Consider the following 27,637-nt stretch of genomic DNA (forward strand, 5'->3'; position numbering starts at 1 on the left):
CTGATGGCTTCATCTGGCCGGGATCTTCAGCTCTCACTGGATCGGTTCGCAGCCGAGTGTGAAGCGACCTCCAAGTCCGAGTCCATGGTTCTCTCCGGGAAAAGGGTAGAGTGCCATCTCCAGGTTGGGGAGGAGACCCTGCCCCAGGTGGAGGAGTTCAAGTACCTAGGAGTCTTGTTCACGAGTGAGGGAAGAGTGAATGGTGAGATCGACAGGCGGATCGGTGCGGCGTCTTCGGTAATGCGGACGTTGTATCGATCCGTTGTGGTGAAGAAGGAGCTGAGCCGGAAGGCAAAGCTCTCAATTTACCGGTCGATCTACGTTCCCATCCTCACCTATGGTCATGAGCTTTGGGTCATGACCGAAAGGATAAGATCACGGGTACAAGCGGCCCAAATGAGTTTCCAGGTCTCTCCCTTAGAGATAGAGTGAGAAGCTCTGCCATCCGGGAGGAACTCAAAGTAAAGGTTCGGGCATCTGGTCAGGATGCCACCTGAACGCCTCCCTAAGTAGGTGTTTAGGGCACGTCCGACCAGTAGGAGGCCACAGGGAAGACCCAGGACATGTTGGAAAGACTATGTCTCCCGGCTGGCCTGAGAACGCCTCGGGATCCCCCGGGAAGAGCTAGACGAAGTGGCTGGGGAGAGGGAAGTCTTGGCTTCCCTGCTTAGGCTGCTGCCCCCGCGACCCGACCTCGGATAAGCGGAAGAAGATGGATGGATGGATGGATGGATACTCGAGCTATTATAGACCACTATGAGTGGCTTTCAGTCCACACACTAAATAATGCTGAGTTATTTTAATAACCCAATGTATGAGTTGCGAGGGTTGGGTTACTTTTTTGGACTTATTTTCATGAAGAGCAATCAATTTTTGGGGTTATAAGGGTATAATTTTAACTAAAGATGTCCGATAATGGCTTTTTTACCCATATTCGATATTCCGATATTGTCTAACTCTTAATTACCGATTCCGATATCAACCGATACCGATATATACAGTCGTGGAATCAACACATTATTTTGCCTCATTTTGTTGTGATGCCTCGCTGGATGCATGAAACAATGTAACAAGGTTTTTCAAAATAAATCAACTCAAGTTATGGAAAAAAAAATGCCAACATTGCACTGCCATATTTATTAGTGAAGTCACAAAGTGCATTATTTTTTTAACATGCCTCAAAACAGCAGCTTGGAATTTGGGACATGCTCTCCCTGAGAGAGGATGGGGAGGTTGAGGGGGGTGGGGCTTTGGGGAGTTAGTGCTGCAAGAGGTTCTTGGTATTTGTTCTGTTGTGTTTATGTTGTGTTACGGTGCAGATGTTCTCCCGAAATGTGGTTGTCATTCTTGTTTGGTGTGGGTTCACAATGTGGCGCATATTTGTAACGGTGTTAAAGTTGTTTATACGGCTACCCTCAGTGTGACCTGTATGGTTGTCGACCAAGTATGCTTTGCATTCACTTGTTACATGGACTACAAAAGCGGATTCACGCAATTTTTCAGGATTTATGCAGATCCCCAAAAAAGATCAGCAGGCACCAGAAGGTAAGAAAAGTTGCTTTTGCGTAATATTGTGAAAATAAAACCCCCGGCAAATAATATTTCTTACCTTATACACACACTATAACAATACTTGTAAATTGAAGTACATCAAGCGGTGCGTTTTTATAGCTTACCAAAGTCGTACTAAAACATTTTGATAGATTTTTGAACGCCCTGTGTAATGTTCTATATTTTCAATGGAACATATACAATGTTTACTTGTTTACTTGAGTCATATTTCCATCATAGTGCAGCTTACACTTATCTCTTATGTTTGGTCACACATATCATTATACCATGTACCAAATAAAATAGTTTCGAGGTCGGTAAGCACAACTAGAATTATTCCGCATAGGGTTATAAGGCATACTATCGTGTTTTTCATAAAGAAAAAATATTTTAATTGCGTCTTATAGTCCGGAAAATACGATACTTGTATTTTTTTTTTCTTTTATACTGCCTAACCTAGGCGTTGGTGTTGTTTACTTGAGTCATATTGCAGTCCGTCAATGCTCTTATGTGTGACTGCCATCTACTGATCACACTTATCCTTTCACCATGTACCAAATAAAATAGCTTCGAGGTCGGCGAGCACAACCAAAATTATTCCGTACATTGGGCACACTGTCGAGTTTTTGAGAAAGAAAAAATATTTTAAGTGTGTCTTATAGTCCGGAAAATACGGTACTTGTATTTATTTTATTTTATACACTCTAAGCTAGCTTTCGTGTGATAGAAGTAATGGCACTACAGACGCTGTTTGCTGCACTCTGGCAAGATTATCGACTACGGGGTCGCCACTGACTACAAAGGCGGACATGGGCAAATTTTTTAGGACTCATGCAGATCCCAAATACAGATCAGCAGGTGTCAGAAGGTAAGAAAAGTTGCTTTTGCATAATATTGCAAATCAAAACAGCAGATAATATGTCTTACCTTATACACACCATAATAATACTCCTACGTTGAAGCACATCTAGCGGTGTGGCTTCATAGCTTACCAAAGTTTTACCAAAACATTTTGATAGATTTTTGAGAACCGTGTGTAATGTTCTATGTTTTCAATGGAACATATAACATGTTGGTGTTGTTTGCTTGAGTCATATTGCAGTCTGTCAAAGCTCTTATGTGTGACTGCCATCTACTGATCACACTTATCCTTTCAGCATGTACCAAATAAAATAGCTTCGAGGTCGGCGAGCACAACCAAAATTATTCCGTACATTGGGCGCACTGTCGAGTTTTTGAGAAAGAAAAAATATTTTAAGTGTGTCTTATAGTCCGGAAAATACGGTACTTGTATTTTTTTTTTCATACTCCCTAACCTAGCTTTTGTGTGATAGAAGTCATGGCACTACAGACGCTGTTTGATGCACTCTGGCAAGATTATCGACTATGGGGTCACCACGGACTACAAAGGCGGAAATGGGCCAATTTTTTTAGGACTTATGCAGATCCCAAATACAGATCAGCAGGTACCAGAAGGTAAGAAAAGTTGCTTTTGCATAATATTGCAAATCAAAACACCAGATAATATGTCTTACCTTATACACACCATAATAATACTCCTACGTTGAAGCACATCAAGCGGTGTGGCTTCATAGCTTACCAAAGTTTTACTAAAAAATGTTGATAGATTTTTGAGAACCATGTGTAATGTTCTATGTTTTCAATGGAACATATAACATGTTGGTGTTGTTTACTTGAGTCATATTGCAGTCTGTCAAAGCTCTTATGTGTGACTGCCATCTACTGATCACACTTATCATTTCACCATGTACCAAATAAAATAGCTTCGAGGTCGGCGAGCACAACCAAAATTATTCCGTACATTGGGCGCACTGTTGAGTTTTTGAGAAAGAAAAAATATTTTAAGTGTGTCTTATAGTCCGGAAAATACGGTACTTGTATCTATTTTTTTTTATACTCCCATAACATAGCTTTTGTGTGATAGAAGTCATGGCACTACATACGCTGTTTGCTGCACTCTGGCAAGATTATCGACTATGGTGTCACCACGGACTACAAAGGCGGACATGGGCAAATTTTTTAGGACTTATGCAGATCTCAAATACAGATCAGCAGGTACCAGAAGGTAAGAAAAGTTGCTTTTGCATAATATTGAAAATCAAAACAGCAGATAATATGTCTTACCTTATACACACCATAATAATACTCCTACGTTGAAGCACATCAAGCGGTGTGGTTTCATAGCTTACCAAAGTTTTACTAAAACATTTTGATAGATTTTTGAGAACCGTGTGTAATGTTCGAAGTTTTCAATGGAACATATAACATGTTGGTGTTGTTTGCTTGAGTCATATTGCAGTCTGTCAAAGCTCTTATGTGTGACTGCCATCTACTGATCACACTTATCCTTTCAGCATGTACCAAATAAAATAGCTTCGAGGTCGGCGAGCACAACCAAAATTATTCCGTACATTGGGCACACTGTCGAGTTTTTGAGAAAGAAAAAATATTTTAAGTGTGTCTTATAGTCCGGAAAATACGGTACTTGTATTTTTTTTTTTATACTCCCTAACCTAGCTTTTGTGTGATAGAAGTCATGGCACTACAGGTACTGTTTGCTGCACTCTGGCAAGATTATCGACTATGGGGTCACCACGGACTACAAAGGCGGACATGGGCAAATTTTTTAGGACTTATGGAGATCCCAAATACAGATCAGCAGGTGTCAGAAGGTAAGAAAAGTTGCTTTTGCATAATATTGCAAATCAAAACACCAGATAATATGTCTTACCTTATACATACACCATAATAATACTCCTACGTTGAAGCACATCAAGCGGTGTGGCTTCATAGCTTACCAAAGTTTTACTAAAAAATGTTGATAGATTTTTGAGAACCATGTGTAATGTTCGAAGTTTTCAATGGAACATATAACATGTTGGTGTTGTTTACTTGAGTCATATTGCAGTCTGTCAAAGCTCTTATGTGTGACTGCCATCTACTGATCACACTTATCCTTTCTCCATGTACCAAATAAAATAGCTTCGAGGTCGGCGAGCACAACCAAAATTATTCCGTACATTGGGCGCACAGTCGAGTTTTTGAGAAAGAAAAAATATTTTAAGTGTGTCTTATAGTCCGGAAAATACGGTACTTGTATTTATTTTTTTTTATACTCCCTTAGCTAGCTTTTGTGTGATAGAAGTCATGGCACTACAGACGCTGTTTGCTGCACTCTGGCAAGATTATCGATTATGGCGTCGCCACGGACTACAAAGGCGGACATGGGCAAATTTTTTAGGACTTATGCAGATCCCAAATACAGATCAGCAGGTACCAGAAGGTAAGAAAAGTTGCTTTTGCCTAATATTGCAAATCAAAACACCAGATAATATGTCTTACCTTATACACACACCATAATAATACTCCTACGTTGAAGCACATCAAGCGGTGTGGCTTCATAGCTTACCAAAGTTTCACTAAAAAATGTTTGAGAACCATGAGTAATGTTTGAAGTTTTCAATGGAACATATAACATGTTGGTGTTGTTTACTTGAGTCAGATTTTCCTGAAGGAACTCTCCTGAAGGAATCAATAAAGTACTATCCATCTATCTAACTATCTATTGCAGTCTGTCAAAGCTCTTATGTGTGACTGCCATCTACTGACCACACTTATCCTTTCACCATGTACCAAATAAAATAGCTTCGAGGTCGGCGAGCACAACCAAAATTATTCCGTACATTGGGCGCACTGTCGGGTTTCGAAATTAATTTTAGTGCGTCTTATAGCCCGAAAAATACGATAATCACCAAATAAGTACGTCCAACTCCTTGTGACGTCACAACATAGCTAGTGCGAAGCATCATGGGCATGGCGATCCAGGCTCACGCCCAAATGCACGAACCTTATGAATTGATGCTTTGGTATTGTTAAACAAGAGTATCCAACATTGTAACAACTAGTCCGAAAAGCAAAGGTCATCATGGGATCCTTTCAACTATCTAGACCAGAGATGCGTAGCTGTATGACACCGCTGATATCGGGAAAAGTTAACAGAAGCCTTCATCGTCTCAACCTTGCTTTGCCTTCCTTGTTCACCCCCTGCGGTGATGTCAGGTAGCTAGCTGCATGGCAACTGACAGACTCCGGAACGTGGCTCCGTCACGTCAACCAGCTCGCAGCGTTGCTCCTTTCTCGCTTCAACCAGGAGATAAAAGCCTATTGACATGCCGGGCTACAGTTCATGCAAATTGGGTCTCCTACCAATGTATTATTTATAGGGAACGTTTCCACAGAACTGGGAGCTAAGCTTACAGGAGATTAGGCACGCTATCTCATTCATTTACCAGGGAGTAATTGCTAAACTGTAGAGGAATTAGAAATGTGCGAGGTTCCCCAGAGGCGCCTCATCGTGAAAACCAGGTGGCAGCCGCCAGCCAACCACCACCCGGTCTGTGGTAAACAAACACCCAGACGTGTGATTGATTGACTACATCTGTCAAAATGTCAAATGGTTAACGGTTGACAAGTAACACTCGATTGGATATTTGCATAACGCGCCCACCTCAAGTGCCTGAAGATAACAACAATCGCAGAGCTTGAATCATCATACTGGTATAATTTCTACAACTCTCATTTTTGTTGTGATAGAGTGATTGTATCATGTTTTGTGGTCACGTTCTGTTTGTTCAGTGTCACCATGAACAACTCATTAGTTTTACCTGTTATATGGTCACGACTCACGCACCTGTCAATCACTGCACCACCATTTAAGCCTGTAGTTGCCAGGCAGTCAAGCAATTTGGTCAAGAGGAGTGGTCAAAAATTCAAGCAGAAGCTTGTGGATGGCTACCAAAATTGCCTTATTGAAGTGAAACTTGCCAAGGGACATGTAAGCAAATATTGACCCAACATTTTCAGTCGAGCCATAATAAATTCATAAAAGAAACCAAACTTCATGAGTTTTGTTTTTGTGACCAACAAATATGTGCTCCAATCACTCTATCACAAAAAATAGGAGTTGTAGATATTATTAGAAACTCCAGACAGCCATGACATGATGTTCTTTACAAGTGTATGTACACGTGTGCAACGTCAGTCTATCAGCCTGGATGTTCTTCTGGTAGCTACTGTAGGTATTCTTCCAATGAGGTTTGAGGTAAAGCAAGCATAACATAGAACAACATGCAGCAAAGTAGCAATATATTTAGATACCGTATTTCCTTGAATTGCCGCTGGGTATATATAGTATGCGCCTGCCTAGAATCACTGCCGGGTCAAACTCGTTTCGCAAAATAATTAGCGCATGCTTAGCATTACCGCCGTCTCAGGATTAACGGCGGGTCAGACTAGTTTCGCAAAATATAATTTTTATTAGCGCATGTCTAGAATTTCCGTCGGGTCAAACTTGTTCGGCAGAATTATTAGCATATGTCTAGATTTTCCCCCGGGTCAAACTCGTCACGTCACGAGTGACACTTCACCTGTCATCATTTTCAAAATGGAGGAGGCGGATTTCCATCATTTGAAATCGCATAAAGGGAAGAAGATTAAGAGCTATTCAGTAGGATTCAAGGCCCAAGCTATTGAATATGCTAAAAAGAACAGTAAGCAGCTATGTTTTATTAATATACCGTAGCTGCGTGTGTCAAATATGTGTCATTAAATGACTCCCGCCTCCTGGTGGTAGAGGGCGCTAGTGATCCTTCTTGCGACTACTCGGCTGCAGAAGAAGTGACAACAAGCAGCGATCGTTTATTTTTTCCTCTCGCTTGCACTTTTAACATGGAGGATTACATATCTAAAATAAAACAGTTTTCTAAACTGGGCTTTCAATCCAAGCAGGAGGTAATAAAGGAAGATCTCCATCGAGACAGAGATACTTTTAAAACTGAAGAAAGATAAGGAAGACTTCTATAAACACGTTATTGATGATTTTGATCAGAAGGAGCTGCGCATGGACTTCATTTAAAAGTAAAGGTAAGACCATAATAAAGTTTTTTTTTTTTTTATTATTATTAAATGTGCTTTTCATGATGGTATCCTAACATTACACTCAATTATTTAAGCGCAGGCCTAAATTTACCGCATGCCTTTGGTAAGTGCCGGAGTGAGTAGAGGTTTTAAAATAATTAGCGCATGCTTGCCTTTACCGCATTCCTAAGGTAAGCGCCGTAGTGAGAAGAGGTTTTAAAATAATTAGCACCCCGGCGGCAATTCAAGGAAATACAGTACAAGTGGCCCTGAAAAAAAATACCTTTTTTATTTCTACACATAAAACCAAAAAACCAAACCTCATGCCATTTTCTTGCTTTATAATGAATGCACAGTGAAAGGGTTTCTCTCCTGCCCCATCTTTTTACACCGCCTTCCTCTTTTCACTCCTAAAATCCTCCTTCGCCGGGTGAAAAAAAACAGGAAAGGCGGACTTACCTTGTCGTCAACGTCACTCCCGCCGTCACACTGTAAGAGAAGAGAGGAAATATCAGGAATTATTCATCCCGCCCCCCCCGAGCAGCTCATAATCAGCCCAGATGTTATTTCGGTGTGCGGCCGCTCATTCGCTGACAGCTCTTCCAGCAAACGGCGCCGGGATGACGCGGGCGAGGAACGGGGAAACAAAAGTGTTGTCGCCGAGAGGTTTTTAAAGTTTCAAAAAGCAACCGCGTTCCTCACACTGAGAGCCTTTCTCCAAGCTACGGCAGGAAATTGAATGGCGGAAGGCGCACAAAAGACGAAAAAAGTCAATCATTCTTGGCTGAGACTTCTTTTTACGGCCAGCCTGTTCAATGACTTTGCATTCAACCGCCGCTTGTCGTTTAGCCTTTTAACTGTGCTTTAAAAGGTGGACAATAGTCTCTGAAGGACACAGAGCTTCGACTGTCTGCGTCCTGGCAGCCTATTAAGTCTGGTATTTACCAATTCACCTTGTGACAAACACCAGTCTTTAATTTGGACCTCAGACTTCTAGAGCGATAAAAGGAACTTAATAACAAGACTCTTTTCAAAAACATGCCTCGTCTGACATGGTCAAAGGTCGAATCGGCTTTTATTTCGCCAGGAATTGAAAGAAAACTTCAGTCTGGCATTGTGACAAATGTCTTGAAATGTTCTCGGAAAAAGGGAACCTTTCAAAAGGGGAAATGATGAAGACCATGCTGAAGGAATTGCGAGCGGATGCTCCAATGCTGAAGTTGAACTGAAATCCTGGACACATTTTTTTTTAGAATTGTTAAAGTCGAGCACACAATTCCCAAACAGACTCAATCAATCAATCAATGTTTATTTATATAGCCCCAAATCACAAATGTCTCAAAGGACTGCACAAATCATTACGACTACGACATCCTCGGAAGAACCCACAAAAGGGCAAGGAAAACTCACACCCAGTGGGCAGGGAGAATTCACATCCAGTGGGACGCCAGTGACAATGCTGACTATGAGAAACCTTGGAGAGGACCTCAGTAGAAGCATTTAAGTCTCATTTTAAAACTCATTTGTATACTCTAGCCTTTAAATAGACCTCCTTTTTAGACCAGTTGATCTGCCGCTTCTTTTCTTTCTCCTATGTCCCCCCCTCCCTTGTGGAGGGGGTCCGGTCCGATGACCATGGTTGAAGTACTGACTGTCCAGAGTCGAGACCCAGGATGGACCGCTCGTCGGGACCCAGGATGGACCGCTCGCCTGTATCGGTTGGAGACATCTCTACGCTGCTGATCCGCTTGAGATGGTTTCCTGCGGACGGGACTCTCGCTGCTGTGTTGGAGCCACTATGGATTGAACTTTCACAGTATCATGTTAGACCCGCTCGACATCCATTGCTTTCGGTCCCCTAAAGGGGGGGGGTTGCCCACATCTGAGGTCCTCTCCAAGGTTTCTCATAGTCAGCATTGTCACTGGCGTCCCACTGGATGTGAATTCTCCCTGCCCACTGGGTGTGAGTTTTCCTTGCCCTTTTGTGGGTTCTTCCGAGGATGTTGTAGTCGTAATGATTTGTGCAGCCCTTTGAGACATTTGTGATTTGGGGCTATATAAATAAACATTGATTGATTGATTGATTGAGATGTGGGCAACCCCCCCCCCCTCTAGGGGACCGAAAGCAATGGATGTCGAGCGGGTCTAACATGATACTGTGAAAGTTCAATCCATAGTGGCTCCAACACAGCCGCGAGAGTTCAGTTCAAAGCGGATCCAAGACAGCAGCGAGAGTCCCGTCCACAGGAAACCATCTCAAGCGGAGGCGGATCAGCAGCGTAGAGATGTCCCCAACCGATACAGGCGAGCGGTCCATCCTGGGTCTCGACTCTGGACAGCCAGTACTTCATCCATGGTCATCGGACCGGACCCCCTCCACAAGGGAGGGGGGGACATAGGAGAAAGAAAAGAAGCGGCAGATCAACTGGTCTAAAAAGGAGGTCTATTTAAAGGCTAAAGTATACGGATGAGTTTTAAGGTGAGACTTAAATGCTTCTACTGAGGTAGCATCTCGAACTGTTACCGGGAGGGAATTCCAGAGTACTGGAGCCCGAACGGAAAACGCTTGAATAGTTTCAAGTTGGAACTGATTAGTCCGGTTACTTTTAGACCTCCGCCCCCAGATCACACCTCACTCCCACTTCTCCAAAGTGGGCTGGCTCAGGATGGAGGACAGAGTCAAACAACTTGCACTGAGCCTTGTCTATAAAATCCGCTACACCTCCCAGATACCGAAGTACATGTCAAACTACTTCCTTATGGCTACTTCTCCTACAAAATGGGTTGACTCAGGGTGGAGGACAGAGTCAAACAACTTGCACTGAGCCTAGTCTATAAAATCCGCTACACCTCCCTGATACCGAAGTACATGTCAAACTATTTTCCTTATGACTACTTCTCCTCCAAAATGGGTTGACTCAGGGTGGAGGACAGATTCAAACAACTTGCACTGAGCCTAGTCTATAAAATCCGCTACACCTCCCTGATACCGAAGTACATGTCAAACTACTTCCTTATGACTACTTCTCCTCCAAAATGGGTTGGCTCAGGGTGGAGGACAGATTCAAACAACTTGCACTGAGCCTAGTCTATAAAATCCGCTACACCTCCCTGATACCGAAGTACATGAGAAACTACATCCTTATGACTACTTCTCCTCCAAAGTGGGTTGACTCAGGGTGGAGGACAGAGTCAAACAACTTGCACTGAGCCTAGTCTATAAAATCCGCTACACCTCCCTGATACCGAAGTACATGAGAAACTACTTCCTTATGACTACTTCTCCTCCAAAGTGGGTTGGCTCAGGGTGGAAGACAGAGTCAAACAACTTGCACTGAGCCTTGTCTATAAGATCCGCTACACCTCCAAGATACCGAAGTACATGTCAAACTACTTCCTTATGACTACTTCTCCTCCAAAATGGGTTGACTCAGGGTGGAGGACAGAGTCAAACAACTTGCACTGAGCCTAGTCTATAAAATCCGCTACACCTCCCTGATACCGAAGTACATGAGAAACTACTTCCTTATGACTACTTCTCCTCCAAAGTGGGTTGGCTCAGGGTGGAGGACAGAGTCAAACAACTTGCACTGAGCCTTGTCTATAAGATCCGCTACACCTCCAAGATACCGAAGTACATGTCAAACTACTTCCTTATGACTACTTCTCCTCCAAAATGGGTTGACTCAGGGTGGAGGACAGAGTCAAACAACTTGCACTGAGCCTAGTCTATAAAATCCGCTGCACCTCCCAGATACCGAAGTACATGTCAAACTACTTCCTTATGACTACTTCTCCTCCAAAATGGGTTGACTCAGGGTGGAGGACAGAGTCAAACAACTTGCACTGAGCCTAGTCTATAAAATCCGCTACACCTCCCTGATACCGAAGTACATGTCAAACTACTTCCTTATGACTACTTCTCCTCCAAAATGGGTTGACTCAGGGTGGAGGACAGAGTCAAACAACTTGCACTGAGCCTAGTCTATAAAATCCGCTACACCTCCCTGATACCGAAGTACATGAGAAACTACTTCCTTAGGACTACTTCTCCTCCAAAGTGGGTTGGCTCAGAGTGGAGGACAGAGTCAAACAACTTGCACTGAGTCTAGTCTATAAAATCCGCTACACATCCCAGATACCGAAGTACATGTCAAACTACTTCCTTATGACCGCCATAACCACAACACCAGGGGGAGCTCCACAAACCACGTTAAACCCAGATTCCGATCTAACAAAGGTCTTAACTCGTTCTCTTTCTATGCCACATCAGTGTGGAATGCACTCCCAACAGGTGTAAAAGTAAGTGCATCTCTATATTCCTTCAAAAGCGCTCTAAAACAACACCTCAACCCTTTACTAACACCCTCCTCCATTCACATCCCATCTCCTCGGATTGTAAATAACCTAATGTAAATAATCAAATGTATTTCTAATGTATTTACTTGTTCTTATGCTATGTGAACTCACTATGTTCTCTGCTGGCTGTACATATCCTACTAAGTAAGACCTACACTGTTTCAATGTTGATGCAATTGTTGATGACTGAAGTTCTGATATCAACCAAAGCTTCTCATCCCACCCCCCGGATTGTAAATAATGTAAATAATTCAATGTACATACTATGATGATTAACTTGTGTGATGACTGTATTATGTTGATAGTATATATTTGTACCATGAATTGATTAACGTGGACCCCGACTTAAACAAGTTGACAAACTTATTGGGGTGTTACCATTTAGTGGTCAATTGTACGGAATATGTACTGTACTGTGCAATCTACCAATAAAAGTATCAATCAATCAATCAAACTGAATCAGATGAAAAATGTGGTAGTTGTGGCACTTTGAAGAAAGTCCCATTGACTTCAATGGGAATTTCCCCCAAATTTGGGATTTTTTTTGAAAATGGTAAAAAAAACGTGCATGGTCTGAATGAGTTGAAATGGTTGGTGTTGGAATTTTTCCAATCGGTCGAGAAATGTTGAAGTAGTAACATGTTGAATCGAGAAATGGTGTTACGGAATTCCTGGAATTTCGGGAATTTTTGCCATTGTTTTTTTGTCCTAATTAAGAGGAATGTCTTGACGGTGGAACGGTTGAGGTGGGTTGAAAAATGTGGGAGGAGTAGTCGGCAGAAAAAAGGGTGGAAATAGGGCTTTGGAAAATCAGGAATTATGGAAAATCCTGGAAGGATTTTGTGATGTAATCATTGTAGTATCAACTAGATACACTCTTGTACTTGGTATCATTACAGTGGATGTCAGGTGTAGATCCACCCATGGCGTTTGTTTACATTCTGACGCCGGTGAGCTACGGTGTGTAGTAAAGCATGTTTAGCTATTTCCTGCAGGGATAATACTTGTGAGAAAGTTACTTTATTTGTCGCCATGGAGACAAGGATTCGTGATTTAGGGGTGACTAAAACACTGCCGACTGCAGATGGACTTAAGTCGCTAACTAGTGACGGACACAGATATCTACATATATCCACATTCAACAGGTATTTATTTTCTCCATAGTCATATTTGGAAACACCTAGTGTTTTTCCATTTGTGCTATTTATGGTTGGCTGCTAAGTAGTGTGCATGTGTTAACCCTGAAGCTGTAGGAATGAGAAGACTAGCCATAACTCCCTTCTTATCTCTCCCTGTCCGGCAGAACAACAAATATGGGGATTCACTCTGAAGGGGGTGTGGGGGGCTAGTGGCATATTGAAAAAGACAGGACTTCCGTAGTGTTGTCAGATCAACTCAGGCGATGCGACTTGAATGTGTTGTTACATAGGTTGGTCTCTCCAAAGCTTTGGAATAAATTGCAAAATACCTATTCTGTTCTGGGTTATCATTCAAAAACAACAACAAACATGATTCATTAGTATCGCCGTACTTTACTAATATCGGTATACCTTACAACCCTAATCCACATAATCAACCATGTTCTTCCTCTTATCTTAGTGTTTTTCCATTTGTGCTCTTTATGGTTGGCTGCTAAGTAGTGTGCATGTGTTAACCCTGAAGCTGTAGGAATGAGAAGACTAGCCATAACTCCCTTCTTATTTCTCCCTGTCCGGCAAAGGACGAATATGGGGATTCACTCCGAAGGGGGGGGGGGCTATGGCATATCGAAAAAGACAGGACTTCCGTAGTGTTGTCAGATCAACTCAGGTGATGCGAATTGAATGTGTTGTTACATAGGTTGGTCTCTCCAAAGCTTTGGAATAAATTGCAAAATACCTATTCTGTTCTAGGTTATCATTCAAAAACAACAACAAATATGATTCATTAGTATTGCCGTACTTTACTAATATCGGTATACCTTACAACCCTAATCCACATAATCAACCATGTTCTTCCTCTTATCTTAGTGTTTTTCCATTTGTGCTCTTTATGGTTGGCTGCTAAGTAGTGTGCATGTGTTAACCCTGAAGCTGTAGGAATGAGAAGACTAGCCACAACTCCCTTCTTATCTCTCCCTGTCCGGCAAAAGAACAAATATGGGGATTCACTCTGAAGGGGTGGGGGCTAGTGGCATATTGAAAAAGACAGGACTTCCGTAGTGTTGTCAGATCAACTCAGGCGATGCAAATTGAATGTGTTGTTACATAGGTTGGTCTCTCCAAAGCTTTGGAATAAATTGCAAAATACCTATTCTGTTCTGGGTTATCATTCAAAATCAGTTTATGTGTCATCAAAAGAACTTGGGATTGAGCAGCAACTTAAATTCCCTGGGAGGAACATCTGGTCCAAACGCAACACTAGCTAGCCATGTTTTAAAGCACATCTTCCTGAGGGCGTTTCAGTGTTATAACTTCACCTTTATCGTTAGTTTTTAAGCCAACATGCGTCAGTTCTCCCTTTTCTGTCCACACAGTATGTCTGCTTGTAAGTACTCTGTGATTGTGCGCTGCCGAACATGCTCCTCTGCTCGTAAAACCAGCAATGTCACAACATGACAAAAAAAAAACAACAAATATGATTCATTAGTATTGCCGTACTTTACTGATATCGGTATACCTTACAACCCTAATCCACATAATCAACCATGTTCTTCCTCTTATCCAGTTCAGGGTCGTAAGTGAGCAGACTTTGGGTGCGTGGCGGAGTGTACTGGTCGTCTCACTCCCAGGCATGTAACTAATTACATAATCATCTACTAATGACAAAGCACGTGGAAAACAAATGACTACTGTTCGTTTACTCTTTTTCAAAGCTTTCTGTGGTGTAGATTTGCACGTCCACGAGCTGCCGTTGTTGCTGCTGGACATTAAACAAACAGCAGTTTTTTTTCCCACTGTGCCACTGCAACGTCGCCATAAGAATAATTGAAAATCGACCCACGTGGCGACGCAGGTGCGCCAGTAGAAGGTCCGATCAATATATATAAAACATGCATCACAGGACGTTAAAGGAAAACTTACCATCTCGCTACATTGTGGTCTTGGATAAGAAAATGATCAAAAATGATCAAAATTCAACAAGAATGCATAGAATTTTTTAGTATAATTCTTTGTGTATTAAATAAGAATTTCATATGATTTTGTTGTTGTTTTTTTTTAGCTCGGTTGGTAGAGTAGCCGTGCCAGCAACTTGAGGGTTCCAAGTTTGATTCCCGCTTCCGCCTTCCTAGTCACTGCCGTTGTGTCCTTGGGCAAGACACTTTACCCACCTGCTCCCAGTGCCACCCACACTGGTTTAAATGTAACTTAGATATTGGGTTTCACTATGTAAAGCGCTTTGAGTCACTAGAGAAAAAGCGCTATATAAATATAATTCACTTCACAAATAAATATAATTCACTACTAAAGTACTTAGGAAGGAAAGGATACACATGTGCCGATGTTGTTTTTGTACTTCTATGTCCAAATGTCTGTATATGTATATGTATATGTATATGTATAAGTGCTTCAAGCATTTAAGTCCCATCTTAAAAGTCATTTGTATACTCTAGCCTTTAAATAGACCCCCCTTTTAGACCAGTTGATTTGCCGTTTATTTTATTTTCTCCTCTGCCCCGCTCCCCCTTGTGGAAAGGGGGGGCACAGGTCCGATGACCATGGATGAAGTACTGGCTGTCCAGAGTTAGGACCCGGGGTGGACCGCTCGCCTGTGCATCGATTGGGGACATCTCTGTGCTGCTGACCCGTCTCAGCTCGGGATGGTCTACTGCTGGCCCCACTATGGACTGGACTCTAACCATTATGTTAGATCCACTATGGACTGGACTCTAACCATTATGTTAGATCCACTATGGACTGGACTCTCACTATTATGTTAGATCCACTATAGACTGGACTCTCACTATTATGTTAGATCTACTATGGACTGGACTCTCATTATTATGTTAGATCCACTATGGACTGAACCCTCACAATATTATGTTAGATCCACTATGGACTGGACTCTCACTATTATGCTAGATCCACTATGGACTGGACTTTCACTATTATGTTAGATCCACTATGGACTGGACTCTCACACTATTATGTTAGATCCACTATGGACTGGACTCTCACTATTATGTTAGATCCACTATAGACTGGACTCTCACAATATTATGTTAGATCCACTATGGACTGGACTCTCACTATTATGTTAGATCCACTATGGACTGGACTCTCACAATATTATGTTAGATCCAGTATGGACTGGACTCTCACTATTATGTTAGATCCACTATAGACTGGACTCTCACAATATTATGTTAGATCCACTATGGACTGGACTCTTACTATTATGTTGGATCCACTATGGACTGGACTCTCACTATTATTTTAGGTCCACTATGGACTGGACTCTAACCATTATGTTAGATCCACTATGGACTGGACTCTCACTATTATGTTAGATCCACTAAGGACTGGACTCTCACACTATTATGTTAGATCCACTATGGACTGGACTCTCACTATTATGTTAGATCCACTATGGACTGGACGCTCACTATTATTTTAGGTCCTCTATGGACTGGACTCTCACACTATTATGTTAGATCCACTATGGACTGGACTCTCACACTATTATGTTAGATCCAATATGGACTGGACTCTCTCTACTATGTTAGATCCACTATGGACTGGACTCTCACTATTATGTTAGATCCACTAAGGACTGGACTCTCACTATTATGTTAGATCCACTATGGACTGGACTCTCACTATTATGTTAGATCAACTATGGACTGGACTCTCACTATTATGTCAGATCCACTATGGACTGGACTCTCACTATTATGTTAGATCCAGTATGGACTGGACTCTCACTATTATGTTGGATCCACTATGGACTGGACTCTCACAATATTATGTTAGATCCACTATGGACTTGACTCTCACTATTATGTTAGATCCACTATGGACTGGACTCTCACTATTATGTTAGATCCACTATGGACTGGACTCTCACTATTATGTTAGATCCATTATGGACTGGACTCTCACTATTATGTTATATCAACTATGGACTGGACTCTCACTATTATGTAGATCCACTATGGACTGGACTCTCACACTATTATATTAGATCAACTATGGACTGGACTCTCACTATTATGTCAGATCCACTAAGGACTGGACTCTCACTATTACGTTAGATCCACTATGGACTGGACTCTCACTATTATGTTAGATCCACAATGGACTGGACTCGCACTATTATGTTAGATCCACAATGGACTGGACTCTCACACTATTATGTTAGATCCACAATGGACTGGACTCTCACTATTATGTTAGATCCACAATGGACTGGACTCTCACTATTATGTTAGATCCACAATGGACTGGACTTTTACTATATGACGGTGAAGGTGTAAAACCAAAACTTTGGATTGTCAAATGAATTCGCCATAGACCATGGTCAGGACATAAATTACTGCATGCAGCTCACAAAGTTATGTGACAAGTGTCCATGTCTTCAGTGTCTTCAGTCTGGTACTATTGATGTGAAAAAAGACTCCAGGCAACAACATCAGTACCTGGCAAACGGCAGATTCACCTGGGACCAGCTTCAGCAGAAGCCTCACCTCCAAGCCCCCCCCCCCCCCACAAACTACCATCCCCATGACTCCCCTCCCCTCAGAAGTCACATCAGACAGATGCATTTGACATTTGCACAGCTTTCAACACTTGAGAGACAGGAGGTTTATTCCGCCGGTGGCCTTGGTCCCAGCCAGGCCTTGACCCGGGCGAGCCCCCGTGAAGACCCTGTAGCTCAGCCCTGAAATGGGGCCGAGCCCAGGGGAGAGATGGGTAACAATGGCTGTCCTAATCCTCCACCACATTCTCTCCGTCAGACTCTGGAAGATGGGAGGACAATAAGTGGCGTGCATCCCTGAGCACATTAAAGACTGCAATTCAAATTAAATCTCAGTTCCACTTGTCACACTCTGAGGAGAGTCAGACCTGAGTTCTGTCAGACACAGAAAGTAAAACACCGGAGGAATAACATTTTCCAAATACTGCCATCAAAACATGCCTGTCTGAATACTGATCGCAAGCCTTCTGAGAAAAGAAAAAGATATATAAAGCAACATCTAAACATGGCAGAAGTGTCGGTGTCAGTTCGTTGGCAGTTTAAGAAATATAACGAATAAACTAAGAGCGAACCATGAATTGATTGTGGAGCACAAAGACAAGGTTTTGGTTTTTACATTTTCTTAAAGGCCTACTGAAATGAGATGTTCTTATTTAAACGGGGATAGCAGCTCCATTCTATGTGTCATACTTGATCATTTCCCCATATTTTTGCTGAAAGGGTTTAGTAGAGAACATCGATGATAAAGTTTGTAACTTTTGGTCGCTCATAAAAAAGCCTTGCCTGTATCGGAAGTAGCAGACGATGTGCGCGTGACGTCACGGGTTGTGAACATTGTTTACAATCATGGCCACCAGTAGCCAGAGCGATTCGGACCGAGAAAGCGACGATTTTCCCATTAATTTGAGCGAGGATGAAAGATTCGAGGATGAGGAAATTTAGAGTGAAGTACCAGAAAAAAAAAAAAACGTTAAAAAAAAGGTGATTGCTGTGGGAGCGATTCAGATGTTATTAGACACATTTACTAGGATAATTCTGGAAAATCCCTTATCTGCCTATTGTGTTGCTAGTGTTTTAGTGAGATTAAATAGTACCTGAAAGTCGGAGGGGTGTGGCCATCATACCGCGACGTTTTCAACACGACACTTAGCGAGAAATTTGGAATTGCAATTTAGTAAACTAAAAAGGCCGTATTGGCATGTGTTGCAATGTTAATATTTCATCATTGATATATAAACTATCAGACTGCGTGGTCGGTAGTAGTGGCTTTCAGTAGGACTTTAAACGGGGATAGCAGGTCCATTCTATGTGTCATACTTGATCATTTCCCCATATTTTTGCTGAAAGGGTTTAGTAGAGAACATCGATGATAAAGTTTGTAACTTTTGGTCGCTCATAAAAAAGCCTTGCCTGTACCGGAAGTAGCAGACGATGTGCGCGTGACGTCACAGGTTGTGGAACTCCTCACATCTGAACATTGTTTACAATCATGGCCACCAGCAGCCAGAGCGATTCGGACCGAGAAAGCGATGATTTTCCCATTAATTTGAGCGAGGATGAAAGTTTCGTGGATGAGAAAAGTGAGAGTGAAGGACTAGAAAAAAAAAAAGACTATACAGTGGGAGCGATTCAGATGTTCTTAGACACATTTACTAGGATAATTCTGGAAAATCCCTTATCTGCTTATTGTGTTACTAGTGTTTTAGTGAGATTATATGGTCGTACCTGTACAACCTGAAAGTCAGCCCCGCACCTTTCTTCAGCACCAGTCGACGGGTGGTGGCGATGCCCATCTCTGCCCTTCGCAAGGGACCCTCTTCGAAACATGATCTTTCGAAATGATCGCTGCATAAAACACTGTACTTTGTGTGTGTGGTCCAATCCAACCGTGTTCGCTTGACCGCTCTGTTCCATAGTAAAGCTTCACCGTCATCTTTCGGGAATGTAAACAATGAAACACCGGCTGTGTTTGTGTTGCCGCAAAACACCGCTTCCCAACTACAGCTTTCTTCTTTGACGTCTCCATTATTCATTGAACAAATTGCAAAAGATTCAGCAACACAGATGTCCAGAATACCGTGGAATTTTGCGATGCAAACAGACAACTTAATAGCTGGGAACGATGCTGGAACAAAATCCGTGACGTCACACGTACGCGTCATCATACCGAGACGTTTTAGCAGGATATTTCGGCGCGAAATTTAAAATTGCAATTTAGTAAACTAAAAAGGCCGTATTGGCATGTGTTGCAATGTTAATATTTCATCATTGATATATAAACTATCAGACTGGGGGGTCGGTAGTCGTGGCTTTCAGTAGGCCTTTAACGTGTCCAACGGGCTTCTCTTGTTCAAGCTGTGATGCCAGGAGAGTGAATGCTACAAATTAGTATGTTGAGGATAAAAATATGTCTATGGATGTTCTATTTCATGTAGGGCATTTCATTGTAGTCTCAGGTCATTCAATCCATGAAACCTTGACTGTCTGTGAGCAGGCTACATCAGGTCATGCCCATAGTCTCACATTGGTCAGATCTAGTCTAAATACTGGTGCCAAAGCCCCAACAATTCAAATTGGGTACAAACTGAACAGTCCAGTTTCGATCGATTGAATTCCCTCAAAGCATAAAAAAACCAGCAACACATCGGCCGGCATGTCACAACTGATTCCATGACAGCAGCTGTTTTATGTCATTCCTTAAGCTTAAAAATGGCTTCAGAAGAACATAAATCCAGGTCCAGGTTTGTGAAGGAAAGCGTCCTAACAAACCCAGGCCTCCTGCGGTGAGAGCAAACCGAAAGGATAATGGTCCGTTTAGAAGAGCGGTCTGGTACTGGTGGAACAACAACAATTTCCTCCTGCAATTTCCCGCCTGTGGATACTGGGATGCATGCTGGAGTGACCCTGACAGGGCCCCGAATCACAGATTTGGGTCTGCCCGGAGACCTCCTGCCAGGTCAGAAGCATCAGCAAAAGATAGTAAGGTAAGTCTTAGGTTCTGGAATGACCAGATTATCAGAGGATTTTGCTGCTTACAATATTTAATTTAAAACTGAACAATTAAACTGACAAACTATGTTGTCAAATGAGAGGGTGATGGCACCGAGGTGACTACATCAGGCAAAAAGCTTTAACTCACTTCAATTTGGACAGAATTCAAAATCAGTTGGCTGTTCTTCACTCCACCGGCTGTCAAAGCTCAAATAAACAACATGATTGGCTAACAGGATCAAATCCGTGCAGCCGTTTGACCGTTAGCCTCACCGGCAAGCAGTATAGGGAGCCATGTAAGCCCAGCACCTCTGGATTTAGAAACTATTGACACTGGTGAAGACGTGAGCCCTTTTGGGAACGAGATGGATAGAACAAGTTTTCAGGCTAGAAATGATATCGACCTGCAGAGAAGGTCTCTGAAGGCTCGCACGCTAAACCATATTTGATCTAGGGACCTTAGTCTTGGCTCGGCAAACAGAGCTTCAGAAATACTTCCTTCCACAGGAGCCAAACAAATAACAACGGAGGATTGCGCGAGCCACGTTAAGAGAAATGCTCTTCGTATTAGCCAGACACACGATGGTCTCTGCTTTGTAGCTGACACACTTCAAGGAAGTATCAGTGGGGGGCCGTGTAAATCAAGCCGGGGATGTGGAAAATATACTCTTGACCTGGGGCCAAACAAAGCAGACTTCAACATTACCCAGCTTCCCTGTAAACGACCCTGAGACCTGGCACTGCTTGGCTCCACTTCCATATGTGACGAGACGGCAGAAAGACCGGGAGCTGACGGTTGGATCGACAAGGATGGTAGTGGCGGTAAATGTGAAGTGATCCCTTTCCGCACTAATTTAAAGGACTGTCTTTTCATTTTCAAGATGAAATGGCTAACAGGATCAAATCCGTGCAGCCATTTGACCACTGGCCTCACCGGCAGGCTACGTAGGGAGCCATGTAAGCCTAGTACCTCTGGATTAAGAAACTATAGATACTGGTGAAGATGTGAGCTCTTTTGGGAACAGGATGGATAGAAACAGTTTTCAGGCTAGAACTGATATCGACCTGCAGAGAAGGTCTCTGAAGGCTCGCACGCTAAACCATATTTGATCTAGGGACCTTAGTCTTGGCTCGGCAAACAGAGCTTCAGAAATACTTCCTTCCACAGGAGCCAAACGAAAAACAACGGAGGACTGAGCGAGCCACGTTAAGAGAAATGCTCTTTGCATTAGCCAGACACACGATGGCCTCTGCTTTGTAGCTGACACACTTCAAGGAAGTATCAGTGGGGGGCCGTGTAAATCAAGCCGGGGATGTGGAAAATATAGTCTTGACCTGGGGCCAAACAAAGCAGACTTCAACATTACCCAGCTTCCCTGTAAACGACCCTGAGACCTGGCACTGCTTGGCTCCACTTCCATATGTGACGAAACGGCAGAAAGACTGGGAACTGACGGTTGGATCGACAAGGATGGTGGTGGCGGTAAATGTGAAGTGATCCCTTTCCGCACTAACTTAAAGGACTGTCTTTTCATTTTCAAGATGAAATGGCTAACAGGATCAAATCCGTGCAGCCATTTGACCGTTAGCCTCACCGGCAGGCTACGTAGGGAGCCATGTAAACCTAGTACTTCTGGATTAAGAAACTATTGATACTGGTGAAGATGTGAGCTCTTTTGGGAACAGGATGGACAGAAAATGTTTTCCGGCTAGAAATGATATCGACCTGCAGAGAAGGTCTCTGAAGGCTCGCACGCTAAACCATATTTGATCTAGGGACCTTAGTCTTGGCTCGGCAAACAGAGCTTCAGAAATACTTCCTTCCACAGGAGCCAAACAAATAACAACGCAGGATTGAGCGAGCCACGTTAAGAGAAATGCTCTTTGCATTAGCCGGACAGACAATGGCCTCTGCTTTGTAGCTGACATACTTCAAGGAAGTATCAGTGGGGGGCCGTGTAAATCAAGCCGGGGATGGGGAAAATATACTCTTGACCTGGGGCCAAACAAAGCAGACTTCAACATTACCCAGCTTCCCTGTAAACGACCCTGAGACCTGGCACTGCTTGGCTCCACTTCCATATGTGACGAGACGGCAGAAAGACTGGGAGCTGACGGTTGGATCGACAATGATGTGAAGTGATCCCTTTCCGCACTAACTTAAAGAACTGTCGTTTCATTTCCAAGATGAAATCTCAGAGCACTGACTGTGGGGGAGTAACAGTGCCGACCGAGCTGGATTGTTGGCGTGATCCTCAGAGGAGTTCGGAGAGAGAAAAATAGACAGTAATGGCAGATGTATGAAGGAACTCTGCAAATTATTCTGCTCAGAGACGAAGAAGAAACCAGTCCAATGGCAAAGGGAATTGCGGTCGGTGTTATGAACACAGCTGTGGAAGAAAAATGTGCAGAGAGGGAGGAAAGGAAACCTGTGATTTATGCTTTTATTTTGTAGCTTTACCCAAAAAAATCCCTTTTGGCGTTTTCTCGTTTCTGTTGGCCGTGCGACTGCAGCTATCTCGCTCCGTCCCCTTTCGAGGTGAAGGCTCCCACACAGACACACATGTGCTTGCCTTAGCACCTCCCACCGCTCTGACATGGCCCCCGGGCCCGGTGCCGAAGCCGCAGACGCCGGGCATTGGAAATTTAAGTCAGGCAGAGGAGAAATTAGGCGAGGAGGCAAGGAAATGGGATGTTGACTTGAACTGGCCCTGAGGGCAGCTGAGAGAGTGTCCCTGTGCAGCTCTGCTGGCTGCCTGACAGTTTGATGGAGCGAGTGGAGCCTTGCCTGCAGCCCGAGCTGCCGTCTACGGCTCTGATGTAGCTCAGCGAGGAACAGATTGAGCCTCCGGGCATCGCTCTGTAGTACTCCTACCCTCCTCGCTCTCTCTCCTACTCTCTGGGCTTCAACCGGCTCCTTCTTTCTCGCCCATTCTGTCATGCCACCATATAGACGGGAACTCACAGTTCAAACCATGTTTTCACCAAGCGCTACGCTTCAGTTCAGCTCATGACAATTAAAAAAACAAGACTAATTCCCTAGTTTCCACTAGGACTGGATGGTATACCGGTACTAGTATAGCACCGCGCTACTAATGAATCATATTCGGCACTATACCGTCTCTGAAAAGTACCAGTCCGTCAGCCAGGCCCCCTCTCCCCCGTCATGTCGTTGCTGGTTTACGAGCAGACGAGCATGTTCGGCAGCGCACAATCACAGAGTACGTACAAGCAGACACAGTGTGTAGACAGAAAAGGCAGAACAGACGGATTTTGGCTTAAAAAGTAAAGATAAAGCTGAAGTTATAGCACTGAAACTCTCTCAGGGAGAGGTGCTTTAAGACATGGCTAGCTAGCTTGTGGCTAAAGTCCATCACCATTCGGCATTGTTTTAGCTACTTCTAAATCACTAATCCTTGCCTCCATGGCGACAGATAAAGTACGTTTCCCTGCAGGACAAGGAATAGCTAAACATGCTTCGCTACGTCAAAATGTAAACAAACGCCATTGGTGGATTCACACCTGACATCCACTGTAATGATACAAAGTACAGTAGCGTATCCAGTCGATACTACTATGATTACGTCAATATTTTTGAACATCACAACATCTACTTTATATTATGTTTATAAACTCAGAAAATACGTCCCTGGACACGAAAACTTTGAATATGACCAATGTATGATCCTGTAACTACTTGGGATCAGATTGATAACCGAATTTGTGGTATCATCCAAAACTAATGTAAAGTATCAAAGAAGAGAAGAATAAGGGATTATTGCATTTTAACGGGAGTGTAGATAGAACATGTCTACACGTATCTGTTATGCAGTCTACACGTATCTGTTATGTTTGACTGCCATCTACTGGTCACACTTATCATTACACCATGTACCAAATAAAATTGCTTCGAGGTCGGTAAGCAAAACTAAACTTATTCCGCACCGGGTTATAAGGCGCAATGTCGAGTTTGTCACTGAGGTAGCGCATAATGATGCACGTTTTGTCCACCCCAGGATGCAAAGGACCAATCGGACAGGACTAGCAGGTAAGGGCTTGATTTTAATACAAAAAAATTATAATACTGGTACAAAACAGACAAAAATCAACAAAAGAAAAACGCATGCCGTACGCACGGGAAGCTAAGCTAAAACGTAGCACGGAGTTGAAGAGTCCAGAGGTGACGTGCCGAGCGCACGGGAACCTAAGGGGATACTTAGCACAGAAACAAGAACAACTCGTGATTGTTGCTTACCGCAAACAAAGGATCCGTTCGGGCTCCAGTACTCTGGAATGCCCTCCCGGTAACAGTTCGAGATGCTACCTCAGTAGAAGCATTTAAGTCTCACCTTAAAACTCTAGCCTTTAACTAGACCTCCTTTTTAGAGCAGTTGATCTGCCGCTTCCTTTCTTTTTTCTCCTATGTCCCCCCCTCCCTTGTGGAGGGGGTCCGGTCCGATGACCATGGATGAAGTACTGGCTGTCCAGAGTCGAGACCCGGGATGGACCGCTCGCCTGTGTATCGGTTGGGGACATCTCTACGCTGCTGATCCGCTTGAGATGGTTTCCTGTGGACGGGACTCTCGCTGCTGTCTCGGATCCGCTTTGAACTGAACTCTCGCAGCTGTGTTGGAGCCACTATGGATTGAACTTTCACAGTATCATGTTAGACCCGCTCGACATCCATTGCTTTCGGTCCCCTAGAGGGGGGGGGTTGCCCACATCTGAGGTCCTCTCCAAGGTTTCTCATAGTCAGCATTGTCACTGGCGTCCCGCTGAGTGTGAGTTTTTCCTTGCCCTTATGTGGGTTCTTCCGAGGATGTTGTTGTCGTAATGATTTGTGCAGCCCTTTGAGACATTTGTGATTTAGGGCTATATAATTAAACATTGATTGATTGATTGATTGATACAAACTATCAGACTGCGTGGTGGGTAGTAGTGGCTTTCAGTAGGCCTTTAAGTGCTTTTAATTCATGACACACTCTGTATGTAATATGGCTTTTAATTTTTTGCGGCTCCAGACATATTTGTTTTTGTATTTTTGGTCCAATATGTCTCTTTCAACATTTTGGGTTGCCGACCCCCGGTCTAACCACTAAGCCACCGAGCGGGCCGAGTCGCTCGTTATATCGTATTTCATGACAACATTCCAGAGAGATCCTTGATAATTCCTTGACCGGCACGTGGGTGCTATATTTGATGTCGAAAAAGAAGCCGTCTTTATGGACCGCTCGCCTGTGTATGGGTTGGGGACATCTCTACGCTGCTGATCCGACTCCGCTTGGGATGGTTTCCTGTGGACGGAACTCTCGCGGCTGTGTTGGAGCCACTATGGATTGAACTTTCACAGTATCATGTTAGACCCGCTCGACATCCATTGCTTTCGGTCCCCTAAAGGGGGGGGGTTGCCCACATCTGAGGTCCTCTCCAAGGTTTCTCATAGTCAGCATTGTCACTGGCGTCCCACTGGATGTGAATTCTCCCTGCCCACTGGGTGTGAGTTTTCCTTGCCCTTTTGTGGGTTCTTCCGAGGATGTCGTAGTCGTAATGATTTGTGCAGCCCTTTGAGACATTTGTGATTTGGGGCTATATAAATAAACATTGATTGATTGATTGATCAAGAATGAACGCAGGGAGAAGGTGGGCTTAAATACGGAAGTAATCAATAAAACACAGGTGCGTGTCAAAAGTAAGTAGCAGGTGGAACAAAGATGAAACCAAGATAAACAAGGAAGTGAACAAACTAGGAACAAGCAGAAAACACAAAAGGACTCAAAAACCGAAATCAAAATGAGTTTTTGAGAAAAAACGGCATAGCTCGTTTGGTAGAGTGGCCGTGCCAGCAACTTGAGGGTTGCAGGTTCGATTCCCACTTGTGCCATCCTAGTCACTGCCGTTGTGTCCTTGGGCAAGACACTTTACCCACCTGCTCCCAGTGCCACCCACACTGGTTTAAATGTAACTTAGATATTGGGTTTCACTATGTAAAGCGCTTTGAGTCACTAGAGAAAAGCGCTATATAAATATAATTCACTTCACAGAAAAAGTAAATATTTTAAACGCACCTTATAGTCCGGAAAATACGGTTCTTGTTTTTTGTTTTTTTTTATATATTCCCAAACCGAGCTTTTGTGTGATGGAAGTCATGTGACTACTGATGCTGGAAGATAGAAGCAGAAGAAGAGGCAAGTGTCGGTAGGCAGAACGAGGAAAAAACCAAGCGGCTGGCGGGCCGCCGCCGTAATGAAAAGAATCTGGCGGCGGCCCGCTGTGTGCTGGTCATGAGAAGCATGTGCCGCCGGAAGGCTATGCTGCTAATTTAAGGGGGCAGTCAAGCCTTTCACGCTCGGCTTGTCATCAGGCCAGAGGGGGCCTCATGCTGGCTGACAGCGATTGTGAGGGTGGGTCGGCAGATAGGGTTTGAGGAAAGTGGGAAAAGCTTCACTTAACTCCCCGGCTTTCCGAGTACCTTCTGGTCGCAACTCGGCAATGATCAAACGGCGTAGGAAGGGGAGAGAATTCCAAATGAATGACCTGTGGCTACATGGCAGGAAGAGAACTCGTCTGCTCTTTCTAGTCGTCTGCTCTGTGCACGCTCTCGTTCTGCAATGCACGCCGGATTTAGGTCAACTTAACGTGTGTGAAACTCATACTTCAGGACCACCCCGCCCCAGTTTTCTGGGAGACTCCCGAATTTTAGTGCCTCAACCTTTGTCCCGAATTTCTCCCGATTTCCAGCCGGACCTGATTGAGGACAGAATGTCGTTACGTCCGCTTTTCCTCCTTATAAATCAATCGATCAATCAATCAATGTTTATTTATATAGCCCCAAATCACAAATGTCTCAAAGGACTGCACAAATCATTACGACTACGACAAGTAGTGATGACCAAAAAAAGATAGTGACAGAGAATAGAACGAAGATGGGCAATTCAACCCTAAACTCACTTTTTTCCTACAAATTAAATTTGACGGATGCTGCCCATACCTATGCTCCTTCAAAGGCTCGCCGGTGTATTTAAAACATTGTTCTGTAGGTTCTCTTGCCTTTTAGATTGTGTCTACTAATTTACCGGACCATAGGGCGCACCGGATTATAAGGCGCACTGCCGATGAAAGCTCT

The 27,637-nt window shown here is 43.5% G+C and overlaps 1 protein-coding gene across 9 annotated transcripts in view; it reads right to left on the minus strand.

Annotated features, from left to right (window-relative positions):
• The window catches only part of fbrsl1 (fibrosin-like 1), an 886,448-nt gene that overhangs the window by 344,250 nt on the left and 514,561 nt on the right, over window positions 1-27,637 (minus strand). For all 9 annotated transcript variants that reach the window (XM_061907119.1, XM_061907121.1, XM_061907120.1 and 6 more), the window contains exon 6: window positions 7,948-7,977. In XM_061907119.1, coding sequence (XP_061763103.1) covers window positions 7,948-7,977 — 30 coding nt within the window. The remainder of the gene's footprint in view (window positions 1-7,947; window positions 7,978-27,637) is intronic.

This window comes from Nerophis ophidion, linkage group LG07 (genome assembly GCF_033978795.1).
Source record: "Nerophis ophidion isolate RoL-2023_Sa linkage group LG07, RoL_Noph_v1.0, whole genome shotgun sequence".
Classification (NCBI taxonomy): domain Eukaryota; kingdom Metazoa; phylum Chordata; class Actinopteri; order Syngnathiformes; family Syngnathidae; genus Nerophis; species Nerophis ophidion.